We start from the raw sequence: 23,708 nt of genomic DNA, 5'->3' as shown, positions 1-23,708 counted from the left end.
AATTATGAACAAATCAAATCAACGTTTGATTATCGTGACCTCTGCGTACACCACCTCATCTTCCACTGCTGCTCTCTGTGCGCAACATAAACACAACGTTAAATCATTTATTACATCAATAACAAGTTGATTTTGAATTGACTGCTTAGACTATTGTGTACTTGCTCTGTGTTTCCTGCAGATGCAGAAGATCAGAAGTAAAGTTACAATCATCACAGATCCAACAACAGCACAACTTTATGAATGAAGGAGAGACCTGAATAATAAGAGCCATTAGTGTAACTCAGTCTGTCTGATCTCAGATCAGTGAAAAAAACACTAACAGCTGTTGTTCCTGAACATGGCTGACAGTCATCAGATGTGAGATGTTGAGTCTGGTTTGTGATGGGATTGTTCAGCACACATGTGTAAGAATCATTCAGACACTCCAGATGAAGAGAGATGTTGATGATGTCTCTGTGTTCAGACACACTGATGCTGGACAATAAACTCTTTCCTTTGTACCAGGAGACACTCACGTGTGACGTTTTCACCACTGAACACAACAACGCACATTTTGACACTGAAGATCTTTCTGATGATGAAGAATTGGTGATGATGGGAATTGGCAGACGAGCTAGAAAATATTCATAAATCAACAGAAATGAATGCTAAACATTAGGCCTCACTGTAAACCCCAATGCTCAAAATAATCAAACACATTAAGTAATTGTCATGATTCTGCCCCATCATGTCATGTCTTTCTTGGTCTTGTGGCAGGATCATGGCAAAGCCTTAGGTTTTATGTGGAGAGAGGCGTTTTGGCCCTGTAGGCCTTCCATATACTCTCTCTCAGGTGTCCCGTCTTTGGCCCCGCCCCTCTCGTTCTCTCGCTAGCTTCCCTTCAGTGTTTCATCCCCGACACCTGAAAACCTCTCTCTCTCACACAAACAACGGTCAACTCTGTTACGTGTCTATCTTGGTAACAGTGTTGACGGTAACAGAACTGACAAGTTTATACGTTTTAGCCCAAAACTCCACTAGCTAGCAAAAATATGAACACACGTTATTAATCAAATCATGATTAAAAGATTGTAAATAACCTACAGTGGAATCAATGATCAATTCTGTTTTCCCTTCAAAAATGAGCTAATGACATGTTAGGCAACAAGAAATCATGACTTTTAATTTTTACGAAAAAAATAACATTGCTGTTATGGCCTGAAACATCTTGTGATTGTGTGAAGTAACAGATAAAAACCCTCAATAACTTCAGACACCAAATGTAGCTGCAGTTATAGAATCACCCATAAAATGTGTTATGTGAAATTAGTTTGGCGTTTCTTCAGGTTGATCAGATGATGTGCCTTTAAGGGTGGGCTGTGCGTGAAAAAAATATGCTGGTCACATTCAGTGGTTAAATCTTGCGGAAGTCAGCAACATCACCAGCGTTATCTCAGCGCAACCATGGCACTCTCAGATTGTCTTTTCAAACGACACTTTTTCAGACACCTGAACTCTTCAAGACAATGTTTCTCTTGCTTGTTTTTCTCTCTTTGTTCTTTTGTTGTCTGGTGGGTAAGTGATCAACGTGTATTTATAATTTAAAGTAGCACTTAAATAGTAAGAATTAAATACATACTTCTACTATCCATCCAATTAAGCTTTTTGAATCAAGTATTTTTTTTCCTCTTTAATCTGTTCCTGTTTGTTCTTTGTGTTTGGTGATCCAGATGAAGTGAAGTCCGTGTCAGTGATGGAGGGAGATTCTGTCACTCTGTATAATAATGTTACAGACATACAGAAAGCTCATCTGATACTGTGGAGTTTTGTAACTCGAGGGACTCCGATCGCTCGAGTCAACAGAGAAGCCAATCGAGTGTCAGTATTTGATGATGTTCATGATGGGATGTTCAGAGACAGACTGCAGGTGGACGATCAGACTGGATCTCTCACCATCACAAACATCACAACTCAACACTCTGGACTTTATCAAATGACCATCAGCGGCAAGCAGAAGGCTTCGTATAGATTCAGTTTTGCTGTCTATGGTGAGTAAAGAGCTATTGTTTGCCCTCTGTCTTATAAAAACTGAATTATGAAAGCTTTATGAATATGTGTATTTGTTCTCAAATGTTTTTCAGCTCGTCTGCCTGTTCCTGTCATCACCAGTTACTGTCCACAAAACTCTTCATCGTCTTCAGTGTCAACATGTGTGTTGTTGTGTTCAGTGATGAATGTGTCACATGTGAGTTTCTCCTGGTACAAAGGAAAGAGTTTATTGTCCAGCATCAGTGTGTCTGATCTCAACATCAGACTCTCTCTACCTCTGGAGGTGGAATATCAGGATACAAACACATACAGATGTGTTTTCAACAATCCCATCACAAACCACACACAACATCTACACATCACTCAATTCTGTCACAAGTGTTCAGGTGAGTCACGTCAACTTTTTTTTCCGCTATTTGTTTTCTGGAATGAAAGTTTGAAACATCTGAATGTTTTTCTTTCTATCAGAATGCGTGTGCTGTTGTAATGTTTCTGAAGCTGTGATCCGATTGGTCATCTCAGGTCTGGTGGGGGTGGCTACTGTTGCTGTACTGGCTTATGACATCAGATCTGACGTAAGAGATGAACAGAAGAAAAGATCACAGACACCATCAGACTATCACTGATAAATTGTACGAATGGTTCTCTTGTTTTTTGACATTTTGAGTACGTATTTATCCACTTTTTAATGGATAAAACAATTGATGAAGGCTTGATGTCAAAATATGAATTGGGTCAAATATAACTTTTGTCCTAATTATATTTGACCTCAAATAACTTGACTTAAGAAATGCTGATTGAGCAGGCTTATTTCATGTAAACAGAATTAGATGGCAGCCATGACACAGTCAAGTCGGCTTCATTCATACAAAAGCAACGTGTTGCGCAAGGTACAGGATTAATATAAAGAGCTTTGCAAATTTAACATTTAATCAACGTGATGTTTTACTTTTAGAACAATATTTATTGTAACATAATATATTTAGAATATTGTTCGGTGACGACGGAAATATATGAATGAATAAATATCGGGGTTTTTTTCTTATAAATTTGTTGGACCTTCATATCAAATATATATAAAAGCACAAACAGTGCTTTTATGTGTATATGATGCAGGGAATTTATAAAAACGCAGTCTGTCCTGCCATTTGCAAATTTGTGGTATTTCAGTCTCTTAAGAGCCCACCTTATAACTCTGTTTTTTTCTACCAATAAATATGATGTAAGGGAACTAAAGATGACGTAGTTATGATCATGTCAATGAACATTGTATGTGTTTTGATTGATGTCATAGGCTGCATCAAGGCCTCTGAGGCCTCGGGTTTCTGAAAATAAATTATATTATTTGCAGGTTATATTAATTGTAATATTAGTACTAGTATTAAGCAAAAAGTAATTGCATCAATAAGAAAGCTGACTGATTAATCTCTTAGATGGTGTGTGAACTTATGTGCACCTATCACCAGCACTGAAGCAAAATGACCTGAATCTGCACGAGTCAACAATCTTCAGCCACATTTATGATGGGACTGTGTTTGAAGACACCATTCCCTGACCCAAACCTGTTACACTGCAGCTCAAGTTAGGACAGGATCATGAAATGACCTTTGGGCAACTGAGAGGAATGAAGGATTTCAGTGTATCAAACGTCTAATGGATGAACCTGACAGGGCCTGTACTGTTGCATGTGCTACACTACATACATCATCAGAAAAAAGAGGAGACCTGTGATGAGGAAGCAGCCTGATGATCATTTCTAAACCACTACACTTAGACTGAGATTCATGAGATATAACTCTTGGAATACCATTTCTTTATTATTCTTGAATAAAAAAACAACACAAACATGCTTAGTCCCACATGCATTTTACTTTTAATCTCCATGGAAAATAGGCAGGTATCAGTGTCATCTTTTACCTGCAATAAGAGATGTTAGGTCAGTAAACAATATAGAAATAGTTTCTAAATCTCCAATCTTTTAAAAATATCTCCAGTTTTAGGTTTGTGTTCTTTATATTGTCATGGTCAATGTATTGAAGTTGAATTTTTTTGCATATATTCAACCTTTAAAGACTTCAAAGATAAATCTATAATTCACAAAAATAGCACAACAAAATCATATTTGCCTCATCTCTGTACCACTTTTCTGTGCAGACTCAGCAGATGTAAATAGCCTTTCAGATGATGTGAACTCCTCCAGCTGCTACTGAGTTTATCCAACTTCATAAATGTTATTGAAATAGACAGTCTTCAGACACTTTCCTTATATGCAGTGAACACTTATGAGCATAAAAAACTTTATTTTGTGGGAGGAAAACACCATCTCGTTGCAATTAACCACTAAAAAAGAGAATGTATTAAAAATGAACTAAAAGTTAATTTATCAAGTATACAACTTCAGTTTACAACTGCTTTAAAATGTAATAAATATATCTGAAAGGTATCTGTCTGTGCGTCGTTTGAAGTGTTCCTGACATTTTAAAAAGGTTTTAAAATTTGTCATAACCTTCAAGCGGCAGTTAAAATATGGACGTAACTGACATAACAACCAGCCAATAGCAGCACTGCTGATCACTGGTTCAGAACCAGTGGTTCTTCTATCCATATATGCTGCCTTTCCAAACAGTGCGTGCATGATCCCAGACAATTTAATCCAGATATAATAATCATCAACGAATTATCCAGATCATGATTAGCGGGATTAGGTCATCTCGGACGTTTCGTGTTTGAACGATGTACGAAGAACGGGCACCAGATCGCAAAAAGTCGATGTTTGAAGTGTTGGTGTTTATCAGCAGGTCTCGCGAGATCACAGAAAAACAAATCCGCCATTTTGACCGCGTCTGTTTATTTTACTCTTCTTGAAAGCGATGCCAAATGTGGCTGTTTTACCATCAATGGATGCACGAAGAACGTTGCCACCGAATCGTAATCGCTATATCAGTGTGTGTAGGTTTAGTTTAGTGATATTTATTGTCGTCGTTATGTTTTCAGTCAGTGTGTTTACTGGCGCGCGGCGGCTGTTTCTGGCTAACGTTAGCAATCAGAAACTGTTGCATAACTTCTGATCATCTTTTAAGAACTCGAACAGCAACATGAAGACCATCTCTTTACTCTTCATCATCTCTTTATTCATCAACGGTAAATTCATTTCTCAACACTTTCGCTTTCACTTTCTGCAAAGCAGAAGCAGAGTAGATACTGCAGTCTGCATGGTACTGAAATGGAAATGTTTTTGATCTCTTGACTGTTTTGTTTGTCCTGTAGGTGCTGTGACAGATGAAGTCGAGTCAGTGTCAGTGATGGAGGGAGATTCTGTCACGTTACACACTAATATTGTGATACAGACAGATGATTTGATTGAGTGGAGATATGGAGCTCAACTCGATCTCATAGCAAAACTTAACCGAGAGGCCAATAAGATTTCATTATATAATGACACTGGTGGCAGATTTACTGACAGACTGATGCTGAACGATCAGACTGGAGATCTCACCATCATAGACGTCAGATCTGAACTCGAGGGAGTTTATCAACTAGAGATCACTGGAAAGAAGGTTACAACAAAGACATTCCGTTTTAGTGAGTATCCCAGTGATTACTTGATATTAATAAAAGTAATAGTTTGCATAACATAATGCAATCAGCAGTGTTAATAAGAATTATGTGTGAAATCGGAGAACGTTAAAATAGTCTTTATATTGCACATTGCATGTGTTTTATACTGACATACTAACAAGAACCACATCTAAACATTTTTCTGAGGGGGTTTAACTTAACTTTGAGGTACTTTCTTTGTACTGGTTACATCTTTTCATCGCTTTACTAAAACTGCCTGCCTCTCTCCGGTATTCTTTTTTTCTGAATCTGAAAATCTAATGGCTCATCAGCTTGGTTGCAGCAGGTCATTCAGGTATGTTCCTTTACTTTCATAAATCGTAAAAGCTGTGTTTCATTGAAAAGACCCCAAAATGAAAATTCTGTCACACTTTACTCACTCTCTTGTTATTTCAAACCTGTATGAGTTTCTTTCCTCTGCATAACACAAAAATAAGATATTTTGAAGAACGTCAGTAACCAAAAACCATTGACTTCAATTGAAGTCAATGGGTACTGGTTGCCATCATTCTTCAGAATATCTTGTTTTGTGTTATGCAGAAGACAGAAAGTCATACAGGTTTGACATGCCCAGAGGGTTAGTCATTTTTTGTTTTGGGGTGAACTATCCCTTTAACACATGCTGTTTGAATGTTTGGCTTGTAAAACATGTTGGACTGTTTATTCCTGTATTCAGTGTCGTCTGCAGTGTCTGGATCACCTTATTTTAATACTGCATGTAAAATCTCTTTCCATCTGTCTGTTCTTCACTCTCTCCTGCTGTCACTTTCATCAGTTTTTATTCAGTTTATCAACACATTCGCGTCTACACGTGTTTTTGTACCATTACACATCAAATCTTCGTCGTAAGTCCTAAAGTGGCTTTAATAAATTAGTTTATTGAATGTTTCTGCAGGTGTGTTTGGTGATGCAGATGAAGGGAAGTCAGTGTCAGTGATGGATGGAGATTCTGTCACTCTACACGCTGACGTTCCTGACATCAAGAAATTTGATGTGATACGCTGGAGGTTTCAACGTGGAAGCTCTTTTCTAGCTGAACTTAACAGAAAGACTTCCGTCTTCCCTAAATATGATGTTTCTGATGGGAGATTCACAGACAGACTGCAGCTGGATCTGACCGGATCTCTGACCATCACAAGCATCCGAATCAAACACTCTGGACATTATGATGTCGATATCAGCAGCATAACACACACCATACACCGGTCATACACCGTTACTGTCGGTGGTGAGTACATCTAGTCCGTCAATATAATAAACATCGTATTCACATGATCACTGTGAATAATTCCAATTTCCTTCACTTGTTTTGTGTGTTTGGTGATGCAGGTGAAGTGAAGTCAGTGTCAGTGATGGAGGGAGATTCTGTCACTCTACACACTGATTTTACTCACATACAGAGATATGATAAGGTTGAGTGGAGGTTTGGAACTTCAGACACTCCTATAGCTAAAATCAACAAAGATGTCAATTTGACGTCAGTATATGTTGATGTTCTTGAAGGGAGATTCAGAGACAGACTGCAGGTGGATGATCAGACTGGATCTCTCACCATCAACAACATCGAAACTGATCTTTCTGGACTTTATGAACTGAAGATTATCAACAGAAGACGATCCATTCAAAGGAGATTCATTGTGACTGTCGGTGGTGAGTAACTCGTGTGTTTGCCATAGTCTAAATCAGCACTAGAACATATGAAGAAATAATTCAATTCTATTTAGTGGAAAAATTACACTTATGTCATTACAGTAAATGAGGAATGTACAGAAAATTGGTGAAAGTAAATGAGCAATGTTTGTGCATATTATTACGGGTACACCTGGGATATGAAATTTTGAATGTTTTTTTGAAAATTTTCAGTTTTTATAAAACCAAGCATAACCTTACATAAAACCCTTTATACTCAAATATTTATTCTGTTAAACAGTCTTTTTTTAGATTTCTTTCCCTTATATTTTTACCTGACTGAGTAACAGAGTTGACAGTAACATGGTTGACATTTTTAAAACATTTTTAGTCGGCCTTAGACTCAACACAAAAGCCAAGAACAGCAGAGCACACGGTATGTTTAGAAATGCATTTTCATACACATAAGGTTTACTTTAAAATTAAAATTTGCAACAATAATATTTGAGTAACATTGTTGACAGTTAGTTATCCACTCTTGACGCATGTTTGCTATTTTAACCAATATTTGGGAAAAGAGAGAGGACACACCTCCTAGTATTTTATTCACACACTTCTATGACTTCACAATATGTAAATTATGTGAGATTGGGACGAAGTTTCTCAGCTGCGTTTCTCGGACACGCTAAAGATAAGAAAATCACAATTTATCTAAACTAACTGAATGCAAAACTTAAATACATTTATATTAGTAGAATGAGCAAAATCAGAGTTTTGTGTGATATAAACGCTCTTTTTGAACTTAACATATGGCTTGTTCACCATGTAATGGCGTGTTTAGGGAAAATGTCATTTTCTTTTACTTTAAAAAGTACTGATGTTTTATATTGATGACTATGTATTAAAAATACATCCTATGGACATGAGGTGTACACACAATTATAGAATGACCCACATACTTAGTAAGCAGCATGTAGCTAGACTTGTGTCGGTATTAAACATTATCCTTTAGAGTGATAATTCATTTGCACAATATTATTAACGTAGGCAATTTAAAATACAGATAGCAGTAGTTTAATTGTTGACAAATCTGTGAAATCACAGTGGTTTACTACACAGCAAGTATTCAGTCTTTTTTTATTTCATTACATGTACATATGAATTTATTTGCAAAATAATTGAAATGTCTTTCATTACAGCATTGGGTCTGTCTTCGGGTGTTGTAGCAGGAATATGTGTCACTGTCTCGCTGCTTATTGCTGCTGCCGCCGCCGCTGCCGTTTCGTACATTCGCCGATGTTTCCCTAAAGCAAGAACACTCGAGGGTAAGAATCAGAAATATCATCATCTTTATTCTGATACAGTAGAGATTAAATTTAAATGTGTAAATGTTTGGGTTTTAATTCAGATATTCAAACAGTGTATAAAGAGACATCTAAGAAACACAAATATTACGGACAGAGCCGATCTTGTGTTGTTTGCATGTGTGTGAAGGGTTCAGGTTTTCATACGACACTGATTACTTTGTTTTCGCGCCGTTCATTTTTGTTGCATCTCAGTGATGGAAGGAGATCCGGTCACTCTACACACTGATTTTATTGTGAAACCTGATGATGTGATTAAGTGGAGGTTTGGACTTCAAAGGACTCTCATAGCTGAAATCAGGAGCCCGAACGGCACAACATGTAATGATGTTCTTGATGGGAGATTCTCTGACAGACTGACACAGAGTCCTCAGTCTGGCTCTCTCACCATCAGTGACACCAGAACTACAGACTCTGGAGTTTATCAACTGAAAATCATCAGCAGTAATGAGACCTCATACAAGAGATTCAGACTGACTGTCACTAGTGAGTACCTCAATACTTTTCTTCATTTCACTTCAATGCATTTCACTTGTCCAAAAAGAGTCAAAGCATTGCATACAGTATATAATGCATGTATCTTTCTTATACATTAGTATTTTGAGAGACAATCTGAGAGCTTAAGTTCATGTAAAGAAGTTGATGATTGATAATGAACTATATTTGACATATGTGGAGCAAATGATGGGTTTGATAGCCTTTAGTTTATGAAACATTAACAAAAGACGTATTACTTGATCATGTCAACGGCAGATATTATTAGAGAAGACGTACTTAATTTAAAGATGAGTGTTATTGGTTCATACTCTCTGATCGACTCGCCTTTTGATTTTATCCGTCATCTGTGTTTCCAACAGATTCCAACAGAGTGAATGAGACAGGTCCTTTGATGAATGGAGACATTCAGCTGCAGTGATGTGCTTCACTTTTACAGCTTTTACACACTGGATGCATATTTTTTACAGGTCATGTGAAAAACAATGGATAAAAGGAGGAAGTGTGACCCTGGACAACAAAACCAGCCTTAAGAGTCAATTTTTCGAAATTGAGATTTATGCATGATCTGAAAGCTGAATTAAAAAGCTTTCCATTAATGTATGGTTTGGTAGGATAGGACAATATTTGGCCGAGATACAACCATTTAAAAATCTGGAATCTGAGCGTGCAAATAAATCAAACCATTGAGAAAAGACGGTTTCAAAGTGACAACATAAACATGTGATACCAAGCTCAACTGCTTAGATGTCAATGTGCCATACAGGTTTCTTTAAAGGTGGGATAACATTCTGTCATGCATTCTGACTTCTTTACAGAGTTGAACTTGCTGGCTTCTCATGCTTAACAAGGTCAGCTTGTCAAAAAACAAGTTGGACGTATGATGTAGTATTTCTGTGCTTGATACGCTCCCCCAGAACTCCAACTTGTTTCGGAAAGTTTTTTATAAGTCTATCCCTGTTTCGTAACGGGGATCCTATTCCTTTTATTGGACAATTCTCCCAGAAAAGCACGCCCACGGCAAGGTGAAAGGAAAAGCCTGCCCACGCGCCAACCAACGAGATATAGGAAGACCCGCTTATAAAGGTTGGCTGCGCTGTGTCAAGATTGGCTGCGCTGTGGGCCTGCAGCTGCAGCTCGTTACACTTGCTATAGTGAGAGAAGTTGAGGTGTGTTTGTTTGTTCACGGCATTTCAGTGATGGATGTTATATAAAGGTGGATATAACACTGGATTTGGAGATTGTTTGAAACTGATAGATGGCGTGGTCCCAGTGTTAAAAGACGCCGGACATGAAGCCATATGTCTTTGTTTTGTTGGCGATCGGCGCGTATATTTCATCGTAACTTTAATTTTCAGCTTAAAAGCTGCGATAAAAGAGAAGTTAACACGTTTAAAACGAATAATGAAAAATGAAATTAACATTTATTTCTCTTAAGATGTATAAGTGTTGTTTTCGTTCTTAGCTTGAAATATAACGACTGCTTTTCTGAAATAAGACCTGAAATAACAAACCTCAATGACATGCGGTGGCTAAATGCGACCTCCGGAGGACGACATGGATACCCGACATCCTGTCCAGGACTTGTCCGGGAAAATGGCACGTATGGTGGTCACCCTAACCAACACGCCTCTTTATTGTGTCAGGTATGTTGAATTAAAAGTTGAACTGTTTTCTGTGGGCCTGTTATTATGATAAGTGGAACTATATATAAGCGTACAAACACTATTGTGTGCTGAGTCAATGACATATTTTATTCGTACTATGTTGTCAGTGTTTGTCACATCAGTGTGAATCAGGATAAACATAAGTTACATAACAAAAGAATCATGTGGCAGTGTTACTTTTAATGATTCAACTCTTAAAGTGACCTTACGTCTCCAACAGACCACATTTCTTTCCACACCTTCACAATGTAACACATCAGGTTTCACTTTGACTCAGAGAAGAAGTTATAGAGTGTTAAGTGCAGTCAGTGGAAGTGGAAACTTAAACAAATTTTAAGTTGTGATATGTTAAACAGTGCTAACATCTGTTTGATGTCTGCACTTACACCTGCAAGACATAGTTTGCTCATCTGCAATACATCTCTGAGACTGCTGTCAGATGTCATATAGACAGCTAGAAGATGTCTGTAAGATGTGTATGATTTAGAATAGATGTAAATCTGATCTTTCTAAGACGTTTATCTGATGTTTTTACACAGCAGATGTTTCCCAGATCTCCAGATCTTTGGCAGACGTATTACAGACGTACCTGTGCTATCTGTGTGTATTCTTGTTACAGAACAGACTTTCTGTCGCCTTAGATATTTTATTGCTCTGTGTTGATTTATTTAAGTTCAAATGTTCATTAAAGTCAGGTTACTCTGCACACATATCAAACCAGAGTCACGTGTATATGAAATGAATCACGCATTAACTTTCAGGGTCACGAGAGTCTCGTCAAAAAAGACAAATGACATGCTAATTCAGGCATTGCAGAGAGTTTAATCATCGCCTCATGACACCTGTGTATATCACCTCATTCTCCAGTGGAGCTCGCTGTAAAGACAATAGAAAAACAAATTGACAAGACAATTTGCCAATCATGCAAATAATGAGCTCACATGCTCAGTTCCTTGCAGAGTCACAGGGCTATGGCCAAACCTCATAATTCAGCATAAATGAAGCTGTAAAACTTGAATTTAAAAAGACTCTCTCTCTCTCTCTCTCGCTCTCGCTCTCTCTCTCGCTCTCTCTCTCTCTACAGTTTTAAAAGCTGATTTTCGGATAAACATAAAGCCTATGGGGCTTTGGTTTGCTGTGTTTATTTTATCAGCATTTTTACTGTCCTTGATAATTATGATTGTTTATTTTACTTTGTAATGTAAATTGATAAAACTAATCATGATGTTGAACACAACAAAATGATGTATGACGCATGTCATATTGGAATTTTCGTATTTGTGAGTTTCCGTTGACCTCGACTTCTAAAGTTGGAATCTTATGTCCGCTCAGACTTTACCGTTGTGATGTCATGGACAACAATTTTCTCACATTTCTCCTTAAACTGATAGTTCACCCCAAAATGAAAATTCTGTCATCATTTACGCATCCTCTTGTCATCTCGAACCTGTATGACTTTCTTTCTTCCGCAGAACACAAAAGAAGATATTTTGAAGAATGTTAATAACCGAACAGCGGTGGCACCCATTGAGGGTGAGTAATTGATGACAGAATTTTCATTTTGGGGTGAACTCTGACTTCCATTTTATTGTAATATACACACAAACGAGTTGAATTCATATTTACACATTTGTGCTTGTTCGTGCATAACATGGTTAACACAAACACCATGTGTGTGATGTTGTGTTTTAGTGGATGAAGTCAGCCCCCACTGTTACAAGTTTCCTAGCAGAGAAACCACAAATATTGCCCACTCGCACACATTTGACATGAAACATGTCGATTTCAAGTCCTTATCATTCTTTGTTCTCTACGACCACACTGACATGTGTTTTTGACATGTAGGTGTTTTTGTGTGTTTTCACTGTCAGTCAATGAAAATAGGAGACAGTACCGTTCTTACCGGTTGATGTCTTTGTCTTTTACAGAATGTTGGATCGGCGTAAGTGATCTCCACTCTGTTTTCAACTGTTTCAACAATGGTAAGCATTAGATCTGTTTCCTACATTACTGTATCTTTTTTATTGCTCTTTCAAATGAAATTTTGTATACTGTATGTCATATACTACTATACTAACAGTAGATAATATTCTTGCCTTGTCGATCTGTAATTCTATATTTTCTGCAAAGGCAGAACATCAGAATTGCAGCGGTCACCATCAGAGATCCGCCAACAGCACAAGAGATCAAAACTTTATGACTGAAGGTCTGAGACCGTTCTGTAATGAACAATAAGAGTCAGTACTGTAACCGAATCCGTCTGATGTCAACTTCAATATATAATAGAGAGAGTACAAATGGTAGCTCTTCACTCACCGTAGACAGTGACGTTGAATCTGCATGTGGTCTTCTGCCAGCTGCTGATGGTGATTTGATAAAGTCCAGAGTGAGCGATTCTGTTGTTTGTGATGGTGAGAGATCCAGTCTGATCATCCACCTGCAGTCTGTCTCTGAACATCCCATCTTGAACATCAGCATATACTGACGTCTTATTGGCTTCTTTGTTTATTTTAACTATGAGAGCCTCCGTTGGTCCGAACTTCCACAGTAGCAGACGGATTCTCTGTATGTCAGTAACATTGGTGTGTAGTGTGACATAATGTCCCTCCAACACTGATACTGACTTCACTTCATCTGGATCAACTCCAAACACACCTGAACAACACAAGCGGAGAACAGTAGACTAACTTAAGTTGGTATGATAAAACTTTAAAGCCCGGTTTCACAGACTTAGCGTCTTGATTTTTGATGACAGAATTGAAGTTCACTGTAGTTACATACAAAAACGTTTGACCAAACATATCCCTCAGAAAGGCATCATTATTATGGAGACGCTTTTTAAATAAAGAAAGTCTCATTCAACCAATTTAAGTATGTAAATGTATGTTATAATATTACTAGCATGAATTGTTTGAAGAATAATTAAAATGTCTTAATAATTAAGAATGCTATGAAATAAAACTATGTGACACTGTCTGTTCATTTCACTGACATTTCAGTTAACGCTGAAACACGGCACAATGCAGTGCCCATTTCAAGATAGAGGTGAATCAGTTGTCAAAATAAACCCAGCAGATTTCTTCATATCAATAGTGTATTGTGCCCTATTTTTACAGATTTTTTTAAAGTGTATATCCAGGCTATATTTCATGGAATAGAAGCAAATGCAACTATTACTTTCAACTAATTACTACCATGAAGCATATAAACAAGTGCATAACTTACCGACCAGACACAGGAGAACAAAGGCGTGAAACATTTCCTTTAGGGGTTGCACGTTTCATTCAGGTTTGATGATAAAGTGTTGTATTGTAAAGTGGTGTAGCGAGAACAGAGAATCTGCAGCTGTTGTCATCATCTGGCTTTAGACACTACATGAATGCCAGAGGAGGCTGACAGTAAAAAGCCTCCTCTCTGTGAACTAACCAATCAGAATGGATATTCAAATGAAGCTAAATGATTTTGATGTTGTATATACAACACTTTTTATTATGGATGTTAGACATTGTTAAATTGTGTACTTTGTAATGTAGGCCTACTGTAAGTCCCTTTGAATAAGTGTCTGCTAAATGCATAAGTGATAAATTACATCAGCCACCGTGTAACTTTGTTTACTAACTTTGCCATTAGTAAAAGATAAACCTCACATGTAGCTATGGAGAGCCAGGAGTCCAAAGATGACATCATACTTAGGCGAGGAGACACAGCAGGTGTAACAAAAGGTATTTCAAATGTGTTTCTTATTGCTTTTATTTTGGCTTTGACTTACACAAGGGCCCAATTGTTCAAAAAGTTTAATCTGGATCAGAGCGATGAGGATTTGTAAATCCCATGATCAGCTAATGCAATTTAATTTGAGCGACAGTTTTTAAAGCAAAATTGAATCATCCAGATATAGATGACCAAGTCCAGACCACTGGTGCTTTAAATGGGATCACCTATCACAATGTGGGCTAGCTATGTAAAAACATATACAGTAAGTATAGTGGGGGCTAACAAGTCTTTTAACTTGGAGAGACAATAAAACGATACAAATTTAACATCCACTTTCTTTCAGTCTGTTCTTCTGAACTACAACAAAAATGTTTGTTTATGGAATTGTTTATAGGTTTAGTTCAAGTCTTTTTAGTAATATTCAGATACGTTTGATATAAAAAACAGGATTATGCCAGCAGAAGCTTCTATACTGAAATATTCCATACTGTAGTGTTATACTGTAATCGTTGTCTGGTCATCTGGGATTTCGTTATGGATATAAAGGGTTTTTGTCAGTTTTAAATCACGACTTGGGTGTATTTTGGATTGTTTTGTTGTATGTGCAGGGTTTCCTAAACTGGGGTTCGTGAAGCCCTGCTGGTTCGTGAGGGAATAGCAGGGGATTCCTGAATGAATGTTGTTTTGTTTTCGATATTCCCGACACATTCAGCAATGAAAGGCCAATAACTCCACAACGACTTTACCTTCTAATATTGTAATAAAATTACCGCTAATAGGACAAAGCCGATAATGTTTCACAGATTCTTTTATATTGTTTTCGCTCGATATGATAAGCACTGCCCCGCTAAAGCCGTCGCAATGTGCATTAAGCCGGGAGAGCTCGCTCTTTGCGGAGTTGTAAGTAAGGGACCGTAGGAAAAGTGCAAGTTTTCTTCGTTTAGTATCTAGCCCGGTGGGTATTTTTTAACAGTTTTTTTGTTACACGGCATAAAGACATGAGACCAGTGTCGTTCTGTAGAGGGGGTCAATGGACAACATTCACAACCTCTCTTTTGAACCTAGTGGCCGATTAGTGAACAACATGTTCAAAAATAACTTACTTTGTGTAGGCTAATAGCTTTGTCCAGCAGGTAGACAGATCTATACAACCAGGGTCATTCAATAGAGGGGGACAATATATAACAAAAATGACTAAAGCATACCACCAGTTATTAGTTAATATGACTTACATCATGGGTCTTTTCCCATGAAATGTTATGTTTACATATGCAGATATACTGTATATGCAGCTTGTTTTGGGTTAATTTAGAAGAAATCTACAGAAGCAAACAGACGAGGGTATAGAAGGCTTAAAACAAACAACTTTATATGTATTTTGGAAATGTCCTTTCCATTAGAGCAAAAGAAGACATGAAAGCAAAATAGACCAACATGTCAAACTTGAACAGTACATTAAGTGTCCCGCCTTAAACAATAACTTGATAAGTTTGATGTCAGACTCCTCGTCTGATAACTATCCATTTTATATGTTGTGTATGCGCTGATAGATCTAAACCCTCCCTCAAATGTGAAACAAAGTTCTTGTCACCATTAGTGTGTGTGTGGTACAGTAAGTGTAATTATAGCACCAACAATAGTATTAATAATAATAATAATTAGTTAAGCTGCTGTATTTTTGTATTTTGTCAATTATTTTTTGCAGTGTGTTTTAATTATTTTTGCAGGTTTTTGTCCTGTAAAATAACAAATTAGCACCTACTGCCTTTTTCAGTTTAGTGTGAAGTTCATTGTTGGTGTCCCAATAACACCAAAATAATTAAAACAGTTTATTGGCTTGTGCAAAATAAATTATATTATATATATAATATATGTATAAATGTATAAATATATACTTGAAACTTTAGCATAGAAAACATACACATTGTGGCTTAATTTCCTTTGTTGTTGCCTGTTCTTGTGATTAAATTTGTGAATTCTACAGAAGACCATTGTTGGAAAATGAAACAACATGAAACAATTGGGTGAGTGTGAGTGATTTAAAACAAAGTTGTTTTTAATATATTTAACATTTTGTTTGGAAAAAAATAAAACAAATATGAGAAGTGCCCTTTTTTCCACTTGAGCCCATGACCCTCAAAATGTCTGTGCACGTCCCTGGTGCAGTGTTTATCATATCGAGCGAAAAGAACATAAAAGAAGCTTGTGAAATATTATCAGCTTCGTCCTGCGGTAATATTATTAAGATATTTGAAGGGCAAGTCGTTTTGGAGTTATTGGCGTTTAATCGCTGCATGTGTCGGGAATATCGAAAACAAAACTAACTTTACATCGCTCATCATTCCGACCCGCGGCTGCTGTCCGTCTCCGCTACTCTCACCGAAACAACGGATCATTTGAGAAATTTACTGATAATCTTTAGTAACTCATCACCCAACAGTAACATGAAGAGACTCTGTTTGATCTTTGTTTTGTCTGTTTTCGTGAACGGTAAATTTATGAACTGCTCAAACGCTTTCGCTTTCGCTTTCTCTTTCGGATAGGAACATTTGTGTTTGATGTAGCATTACAGTTACATTTCGCAGTCGATTTTTTTAGTTTATTCGTTAAAAGTGGCTTTTCATTGTTACACGACTAAAAACGTGACCTGTTAGAAACTAGTTTAGAAGATTTTTACAAATGGATACGATATCCTCCTGTTTTTTAAAGTCAGTCAGAAGTATTTGAGGAACAGTAATTTAATAGAAATGTTTTCAGCGTTAGGCTAGTGAAGAACAGTATGTTTACTCTTTAATCTTTCTCCTTGCTCAGGCGTGTTTGGTGATACAGTGTCAGTGATGGAGGGAGATTCTGTCACTCTACACACTGGTCTTACTGACATACACAGAGATGATGTGATCGAGTGGAGCTTTGGAGACGAACAGGTTCTCATAGCTGTTATCAACAGAGCAGCTAATACGATCTCATTTCCTAATGGCTCAAATGGCAGATTTAATGGCAGACTGAAGCTAAATGATCAGAGTGGAGATCTCACCATCACCAACATCAGATCTGAACACACTGGAGTTTATCATCTAGACATCACCGGAGAGAAGACCACAACAAAGACATTCAGTGTTGGTGAGTATCTCACTATTGTGTGCCTTGAATACAAAAAAGCATAGGTCACTTTTATTTTAGTGTACGTTTAAATGAAAATGGTGTTGAAGGTAATATTTAAGGAAGCTCATTTTAAATGGTTATTTTATTACTGATACACCTTGTTTTCACCCTCTGGCTGTCACATGCTTAAGGGTTGTCTAATGTGTCAATCACATGCTGTGTATGATGACCAAAACTGTTTGTCATCTCTATTTCTTTAGTTGTCACAAGTGCATTAGTATAAAGGGAGAGAGAACAGTGAGAAGGCTCATGTTATGTGTCTGGTTTGTGTTCAAGTAAATACATTTGCTAACGTTTATTACGCTCTCAGTTTATCTTTACTATACATGCTTGGTTTCTCTGTCTGGTAAGTGTAGATGTCAGGTCACAGGTAATCCTGTCAGTTCGTCCCTGGATCCGTTGAGGGAGCGCGAACAGGTCGACCCGGAGTCCTGGCGTTAAAGTTAACTTTTTCAAAAAGGGGGGGGGATCTTTCTGCCTCCACGTCAGCTCCGCCCATGAAAACACGTCACAATGTTTACTAACAGAAAATGCGTCTATTGATGATATATTAAGAATATAAATGTCAATTATTTTAGTAGTGCTTAAAGTCGGGGTAACCGATTTCCGAATTACGCTTTAGACAACTGAGTCGGGCCGAGTACCAAAACAACCTTTTAGCCAATCAGCAGTAAGGTGCACAGTGCACAGGACGGACATTTGCCGAGCCGAGCGCTGACGAAAGCGACAGATGGGGGTAGGGGTGTGTTTGTTTTGGTGATTTGAACATCAACAACGGCTAAGAGAAATCGGACACCCCGCCTTTAATTTGGGTTCCTAATCAATAAAAAAAAACCTCAATAACTGTTTGTGTTGTTCAGGTGTGTTTGGTGATACAGGAGGAGTGAAACAAATGTCAGTGATGGAGGGAGATTCTGTCACTCTACACACTGTTCTTACTGACATACAGAGAGATGATGTGATATTGTGGGTTTCTGAACCTGAAAATACTGTCATAGCTCAAATTAATAGAGCGGCCCAAATCTTCTCTGTTGATTATACTCCTGATAAGAGAATTGGATCAAAAATGCAACTGGATCATCAGAAAGGAGACCTCACCATCAGAAACATCGGAGCTACAATGTCAGGGCTTTATCAAGTTCACATCATCAGCGGTACTCATACTATACACAAGAGGTTCAACATTACTGTCTCTGGTGAGTAGCTTATGTTTGACAGTGTGATAAAAAAGCATCTATTTTCTGTGTACTTCATGTATGAGATGCTTTGGATAAGCATCTGATAAATAAATTAGTTAAAGTATGCGCGATAAATGAACAGAATCACATGATGTCAGTCTGTGTTTGTTGATTGCAAATATTTACCTCTGAAGTTGTGCATGACTATATACTTAGCTATATATGACTATAATGCCAAGCCCTAAAGAGCCAATACATAATCACACATTCAAGGGTAAACCCAGCAATAACCAAAACGTGCATTTGACATAATAACATATCTCTTTAAATTGTACAACAAACGTTATACAACTATAAAAAAATGTTTGGAAATATTACTACTACATTTTACTACATAAACGAATTTCAGGCCAAAGTGCAACATTTGTGTAACGTTTTATTTACGCTATATAAACTAGGGCTGTCAAATGATTAATCGCATCTTGAATAAAAGTTTGTGTTTACATAATACATGTCTGTATTTATATTAATATTAACATATTAATTTTGTATTTATAAACACATACATGTATATTTGTTTAGAAAATATTGACATTTAAAAAGAATTTATTTATATTTACCAATCATTTTAATTATATAACATGTTTATTAATTTTTATATTTGATATTTTTCTCAAATATTTGTGTGTATTTGAATGTTTTTATAAATACAAAATTAATTTGTGCAGTACACAGACAAATATTATGCAAGCACAAACTTTTATTCTGGATGCGATTAATCGCGATTAATCGTTTGACAGCGCTAATGTAAGGTTATCTGTTTCACATTCTGAATAAAAGTTTGTGTTTACATAATACATGTCTTGTGTATTTATATTAATATTAACATATTAATTTTGTATTTATAAACACATACATCTATATTTGTTTAGAAAATATTGACATTTAAAAATATATATATTTATATTTACCAATCATTTTAATTATATAAAATGTTTATTAATTTTTATATTTGATATTTTTCTTAAATATTTGCATGTATTTGAATGTTTTTATAAATACAAAATTAATTTGCGCAGTACACAGACAAATATTACGTAAGCACAAACTTTTATTCTGGGTGCGATTAATCGCGATTAATCGTTTGACAGCGCTAATATAAAGTTATCTGTTTCACATTCTGATATGTTAAATAAATACATCAACACAAGAGCAGAATGTCATATAAAATCTATTCTTCTTTGTTTTTAGTAATTAAACTTAGTGGGCTACTTCAAAAATGTTATCTCTGAGGGATTTTCTGTTTGTTCTTATGTAGACAGAGTGAAGTCAGTGTCAGTGATGAAGGGAGATTCTGTCACTCTACACACTGATTTTACTGATGTGCAGAGAGATGATGTGTTATTTTGGAGTTCTGACACTTTCATGGCAGAAATAAACAAAACAACACAGAATGTCCTGACATATGATGATGCTGATAGGCGATTCAAGAACAGAATGCAGATAAACAGACAGACCGGATCTCTCACCGTCACAAACATCAGCACCACAGACTCTGGATTTTATGATCTTGAGATCAGCGGCAGCAGACACACCTTACGCATGACTTTCATCATTACTGTCTGTGGTGAGTAGTGTCTTTGACTTATTTACCTTCAGTTTCTTCTTTCAGTTTTTCCTGTTTGTCACGTGTTTGTTGCTGTAACAGATGCGGTGAGGACAGTAGAAGTGAATCAGGGAGAACTTGTTACTCTCAAAGCCGGTGTTGGAATACAGACGAATATTCATCTATTGTGGAAAATTGAAAATGAAAGCACTTTCTTAGCTCAGCTTGACAAAACAGGCCAGATCAAATTAACAACCGATGAGAGATTCAAAGACAGACTGAATTTAGACCATCAGACTGGAGATCTGACCATCAGAGACACAATAACCAAACACTCTGGAGTTTATCATCTAGACATCAACAGTAACAGACACACAATAGTCATGAAATTTCATCTTATTGTCCATGGTGAGTGGCTGTGTAAAGTGAGTTAAATGAAGCATGCGTGACAAACTAATTCTTTATATGGCCGACACACCAGCCTGATCTCACACAAGTTTTAATTTGACAAAGTAGTTAACTTGTATAATTTCGTACAATCGTGAATCATACGAAAAATGTTTCCTGTATTCATTTATGATTTACATTCTCAAGTTAGTATTTATTATGTTTTAGTCAAGTTGACAGATGCATCATTATCTGTTAGATCAGATTTGATTATGACCTTCTTTCTTTATCATTACAGCACTACATTATGATTCCAATGATCGTATATGTGCTGCTGTCATTCTGCTGCCGCTGCTGTTGTTGGTCCTGGTTTTTTATTGCTGCTGGTGGCCTGCACAACTGTGTAAGTTTGACCTACTTTACTAAAAAGTTTCCAACTTTTTGTGCATTTTGTGTTTGGGATGGGTTGACGGGTTTTATTTAGATTTCATCTTGACATCAAGACATTGCTGACCATGTGATGTTTCAAGTGAAACAAAACTGATTGTATTTCTACACATATTGTGTTTCTTTTTGCTTTTGATTTCATCTGTTATCTCTACTTACTTACAGATTATAAAGCACCAATGGATATGATGGATCTTTCACATCCGACAGCAACAAATAGTCTGCAAGCAGTGCTTGTGCCTCGTGCGCCGACGTTATCTGATAATTACTAAAAACTCATATTTATATTGACATTTAGATTTAGTCATTTAGCAGACTCTTTTATCCAAAGCGACTTACAGATGAGGTAAACAATGGAAGCAATTGGAACAACATAAGGACAACAAAAGTGCAATCAAAAACTGGTCTCATATAGCCTACCACAGTATTCAGAGTATAACAGTATTTTTTGTTGTTGAAAGAATAGAAAAGAGATGCAAGACCCAATGTGCCTACGTAGAGTAGAAACTCAAAACTGGTGATTTTGATGCAGTATATAGTTTTCGTGGTTAATAAAACACGTATTAGCCCACTAAGGTTTAGAAAAATTACCTGGGCCACACACGGCAGTGACATGATTTTCCACCTGGCCCTCGACCTAATACGATACCCTGCCATCTTACAGACGTACCTGTGCTATCTGAAATCACTGTAGTTCAGAACATTGAACATTGTGAATCTAAATCACGGAAATAGTTAACCCTGTCTCTGGCAACCGAGAGCTTTTTTTCACAAATGCAATGGTACTCTGGTAAATCTTATGTTTTGCAATTGATTGGATTTCCTTCAAATGTTATAATATCTACACATTTAAGATGAATAGGCAAAAATGGTCACATCAGGGGCTCAAAACAGCAGCATAGTGTACGTGCTTCAGCAACTCAGAAAGTTACCACAGGAAGATTTACTAATAATAAGTATGAAAAATAATGTACATGCATTTTTGGGTGCTCCTGTTAGTAGGCTGAAATCAATTTACAGCGCCCCCTATTGGTCAAAGTTTCAGCTGTTTTTGTAGAGGTGAAAATCTGCTGTGGACACTAGATGGCGCTCCAATGCTGTTATCATGTCGATATATCCCCAGATAGCACAATCCATCTGGTTTACGTCTATTTGACGTCTGCATTTACATCTGCAAGACATCTGCAATACATAGTTTGCTCATCTGCAATACGTCTCGGAGACGTCTGAACGTCTGTAATACTCTGCTAAAGATCTGGAGATCTCTGTAAAAACATCTGCTAAACATCTTAGAAAGAGCTGCTTTACATCCATTCTAAATCATAAACATCTTACAGACATCTTCTAGATGTCTATATGACGTCTGACAGCAGACATCTCCGAGACGTATTGCAGATGAGCAAACATGTATTGTAGATGTCTTGCAGATGTAAATGCAGACGTCAAATAGACGTAACCAGATGTATGTGTGCTATCAGGGATTACGTTGTGCATTTGTTTTGTATACATTTGCCACATTTGGGAATTTTGGGAAATAAATTATTACTTGTACCTCTAATCAGCAATCCTAGGATTTATTTATGATAAATCAATGCACCATTAACTTAATGTTGTTTTAAATTGCTGATAAAAGCAGTTTTTAAAAATAGTCGTCATGCCTGGACGCGACAAAACAAGACAGAGTTATAAATGAAAACCGGCGCGTTGCTTACGCAAGTCCCTAACTTGCCCTTTACTAGTATGGAGCTGCAGTAAAAAAGACCGATTGTGACTTTTAACCTATTTAAAGATGTATGTCAGGGGTGTTCAACATTTTTCGGGGCAAGGACCCCTTAGATAAGAGATGCATGGAGCCGGGTCCCCCTTATACTAAATGTGTAAACAGAGCTATTTAAATAGAAACAACCCTTATTGTAACAGCAATATGTAATTGTGCTCCTGTAAATATTTACAGTTTACTTCTATCATATATACTGTATATATATACTGTATATATATCTTTATATTATTTATATTTTACTTTGGAGCTGACCTGACCTAGATTTCGCTGCTGGTTGTATATTCTCTATATAACTGTGTATTTGACAAATAAAATTCTTGAATCTTGAATCAGTATTATGTTAAGACATTACATTAGCACTATTATGCATGTTATTGTTGCACATACATACTTTTTTGTGTATTATTTTTATTGTTAATATAGATTGTTTGATTATTTTAAGGGATTTGCAGCATTATACATTTTCATTTTACTGTGAGATGGACAATTAAACATTTACTTGTCCTGAACCTAAGTTTTTATTAAGGCTTCAATGAGATGACTGACCCTGGTTAATGGCACAAAGACTATTCTAGTGGAGGTAGAGGTCGTCTCTGGATGCGAAAGAAATCAGTGCAGATGTTATGCATT

The 23,708-nt window shown here is 36.8% G+C and overlaps 4 protein-coding genes across 9 annotated transcripts; 3 read left to right on the top strand and 1 right to left on the bottom strand.

Moving 5' to 3' along the window:
- Positions 1 to 18: 18 nt before the first annotated feature.
- Positions 19 to 14,063, bottom strand: LOC130548532 (SLAM family member 9-like). Its single transcript, XM_057325372.1, has 4 exons — positions 14,034 to 14,063; positions 13,121 to 13,487; positions 324 to 616; positions 19 to 75 (listed from the first exon to the last, which is right to left on the bottom strand). Exons 1-4 carry the CDS (start codon positions 14,061 to 14,063, stop codon positions 19 to 21), a joined length of 747 nt encoding a protein of 248 aa, XP_057181355.1.
- Positions 1,469 to 3,252, top strand: LOC130548645 (natural killer cell receptor 2B4-like). Of its 2 annotated transcripts, none has more exons than XM_057325550.1 (4): positions 1,469 to 1,557; positions 1,713 to 2,030; positions 2,124 to 2,417; positions 2,554 to 3,252. In XM_057325550.1, the coding sequence occupies exons 1-4, from the start codon at positions 1,509 to 1,511 to the stop codon at positions 2,655 to 2,657; spliced, it is 765 nt and encodes a 254-aa protein (XP_057181533.1). In that variant the 5' UTR covers positions 1,469 to 1,508; the 3' UTR covers positions 2,658 to 3,252. The 2 variants fall into 2 exon arrangements, with proteins under 2 accessions (XP_057181533.1, XP_057181532.1); XM_057325549.1 differs by having other exon boundaries at positions 2,500 to 3,252.
- On the top strand, positions 4,639 to 13,232 carry LOC130548642 (uncharacterized). 3 transcript variants are annotated; one of them, XM_057325546.1, is made up of 10 exons: positions 4,639 to 5,172; positions 5,299 to 5,613; positions 6,545 to 6,877; positions 6,979 to 7,299; positions 8,478 to 8,603; positions 8,838 to 9,128; positions 9,500 to 10,306; positions 10,636 to 10,783; positions 12,733 to 12,786; positions 12,935 to 13,232. In XM_057325546.1, exons 1-7 carry the CDS (start codon positions 5,127 to 5,129, stop codon positions 9,556 to 9,558), a joined length of 1,491 nt encoding a protein of 496 aa, XP_057181529.1. In that variant the 5' UTR covers positions 4,639 to 5,126; the 3' UTR covers positions 9,559 to 10,306; positions 10,636 to 10,783; positions 12,733 to 12,786; positions 12,935 to 13,232. The 3 variants fall into 3 exon arrangements, with proteins under 3 accessions (XP_057181529.1, XP_057181528.1, XP_057181527.1); XM_057325545.1 differs by adding an exon at positions 12,277 to 12,337 and having other exon boundaries at positions 9,500 to 10,783; XM_057325544.1 differs by having other exon boundaries at positions 9,500 to 10,783.
- Positions 13,458 to 22,390, top strand: LOC130548641 (uncharacterized). 3 transcript variants are annotated; one of them, XM_057325540.1, is made up of 7 exons: positions 13,458 to 14,526; positions 17,330 to 17,638; positions 18,541 to 18,876; positions 20,177 to 20,485; positions 20,567 to 20,872; positions 21,150 to 21,254; positions 21,464 to 22,390. In XM_057325540.1, the coding sequence occupies exons 1-7, from the start codon at positions 14,460 to 14,462 to the stop codon at positions 21,568 to 21,570; spliced, it is 1,539 nt and encodes a 512-aa protein (XP_057181523.1). In that variant the 5' UTR covers positions 13,458 to 14,459; the 3' UTR covers positions 21,571 to 22,390. The 3 variants fall into 3 exon arrangements, with proteins under 3 accessions (XP_057181523.1, XP_057181525.1, XP_057181524.1); XM_057325541.1 differs by lacking the exon at positions 13,458 to 14,526 and adding an exon at positions 16,742 to 17,008; XM_057325542.1 differs by lacking the exon at positions 20,567 to 20,872.
- The last annotated feature ends 1,318 nt before the right edge of the window (positions 22,391 to 23,708 follow it).

Source organism: Triplophysa rosa, linkage group LG25, assembly GCF_024868665.1.
Source record: "Triplophysa rosa linkage group LG25, Trosa_1v2, whole genome shotgun sequence".
Taxonomy (NCBI): Eukaryota; Metazoa; Chordata; class Actinopteri; order Cypriniformes; family Nemacheilidae; genus Triplophysa; species Triplophysa rosa.
The sequence above is the reverse complement of the archived record's forward strand: the minus strand, read 5'-3'. Positions and strand labels throughout refer to the sequence as shown.

Coding starts and splice junctions, on each gene's coding strand:
- LOC130548641 (XM_057325540.1), top strand. CDS start 14,460: ATGGAGAGCCAGGAGTCCAAAGATGACATCATACTTAGGCGAGGAGAC. Junction 17,639..18,540: donor AACAAAGACATTCAGTGTTG/GTGAGTATCTCA, acceptor TGTGTTGTTCAG/GTGTGTTTGGTGATACAGGA. Junction 18,877..20,176: donor GTTCAACATTACTGTCTCTG/GTGAGTAGCTTA, acceptor GTTCTTATGTAG/ACAGAGTGAAGTCAGTGTCA.
- LOC130548642 (XM_057325546.1), top strand. CDS start 5,127: ATGAAGACCATCTCTTTACTCTTCATCATCTCTTTATTCATCAACG. Junction 5,173..5,298: donor CATCTCTTTATTCATCAACG/GTAAATTCATTT, acceptor TTTGTCCTGTAG/GTGCTGTGACAGATGAAGTC. Junction 6,878..6,978: donor ATACACCGTTACTGTCGGTG/GTGAGTACATCT, acceptor TTGGTGATGCAG/GTGAAGTGAAGTCAGTGTCA.
- LOC130548532 (XM_057325372.1), bottom strand. CDS start 14,063: ATGTTTCACGCCTTTGTTCTCCTGTGTCTG. Junction 617..13,120: donor ATTCAACGTCACTGTCTACG/GTGAGTGAAGAG, acceptor AATATTTTCTAG/CTCGTCTGCCAATTCCCATC. Junction 76..323: donor CATGTTCAGGAACAACAGCT/GTTAGTGTTTTT, acceptor TGTTGCGCACAG/AGAGCAGCAGTGGAAGATGA.
- LOC130548645 (XM_057325549.1), top strand. CDS start 1,509: ATGTTTCTCTTGCTTGTTTTTCTCTCTTTGTTCTTTTGTTGTCTGGTG. Junction 1,558..1,712: donor GTTCTTTTGTTGTCTGGTGG/GTAAGTGATCAA, acceptor TTGGTGATCCAG/ATGAAGTGAAGTCCGTGTCA. Junction 2,418..2,499: donor ATTCTGTCACAAGTGTTCAG/GTGAGTCACGTC, acceptor TCTTTCTATCAG/AATGCGTGTGCTGTTGTAAT.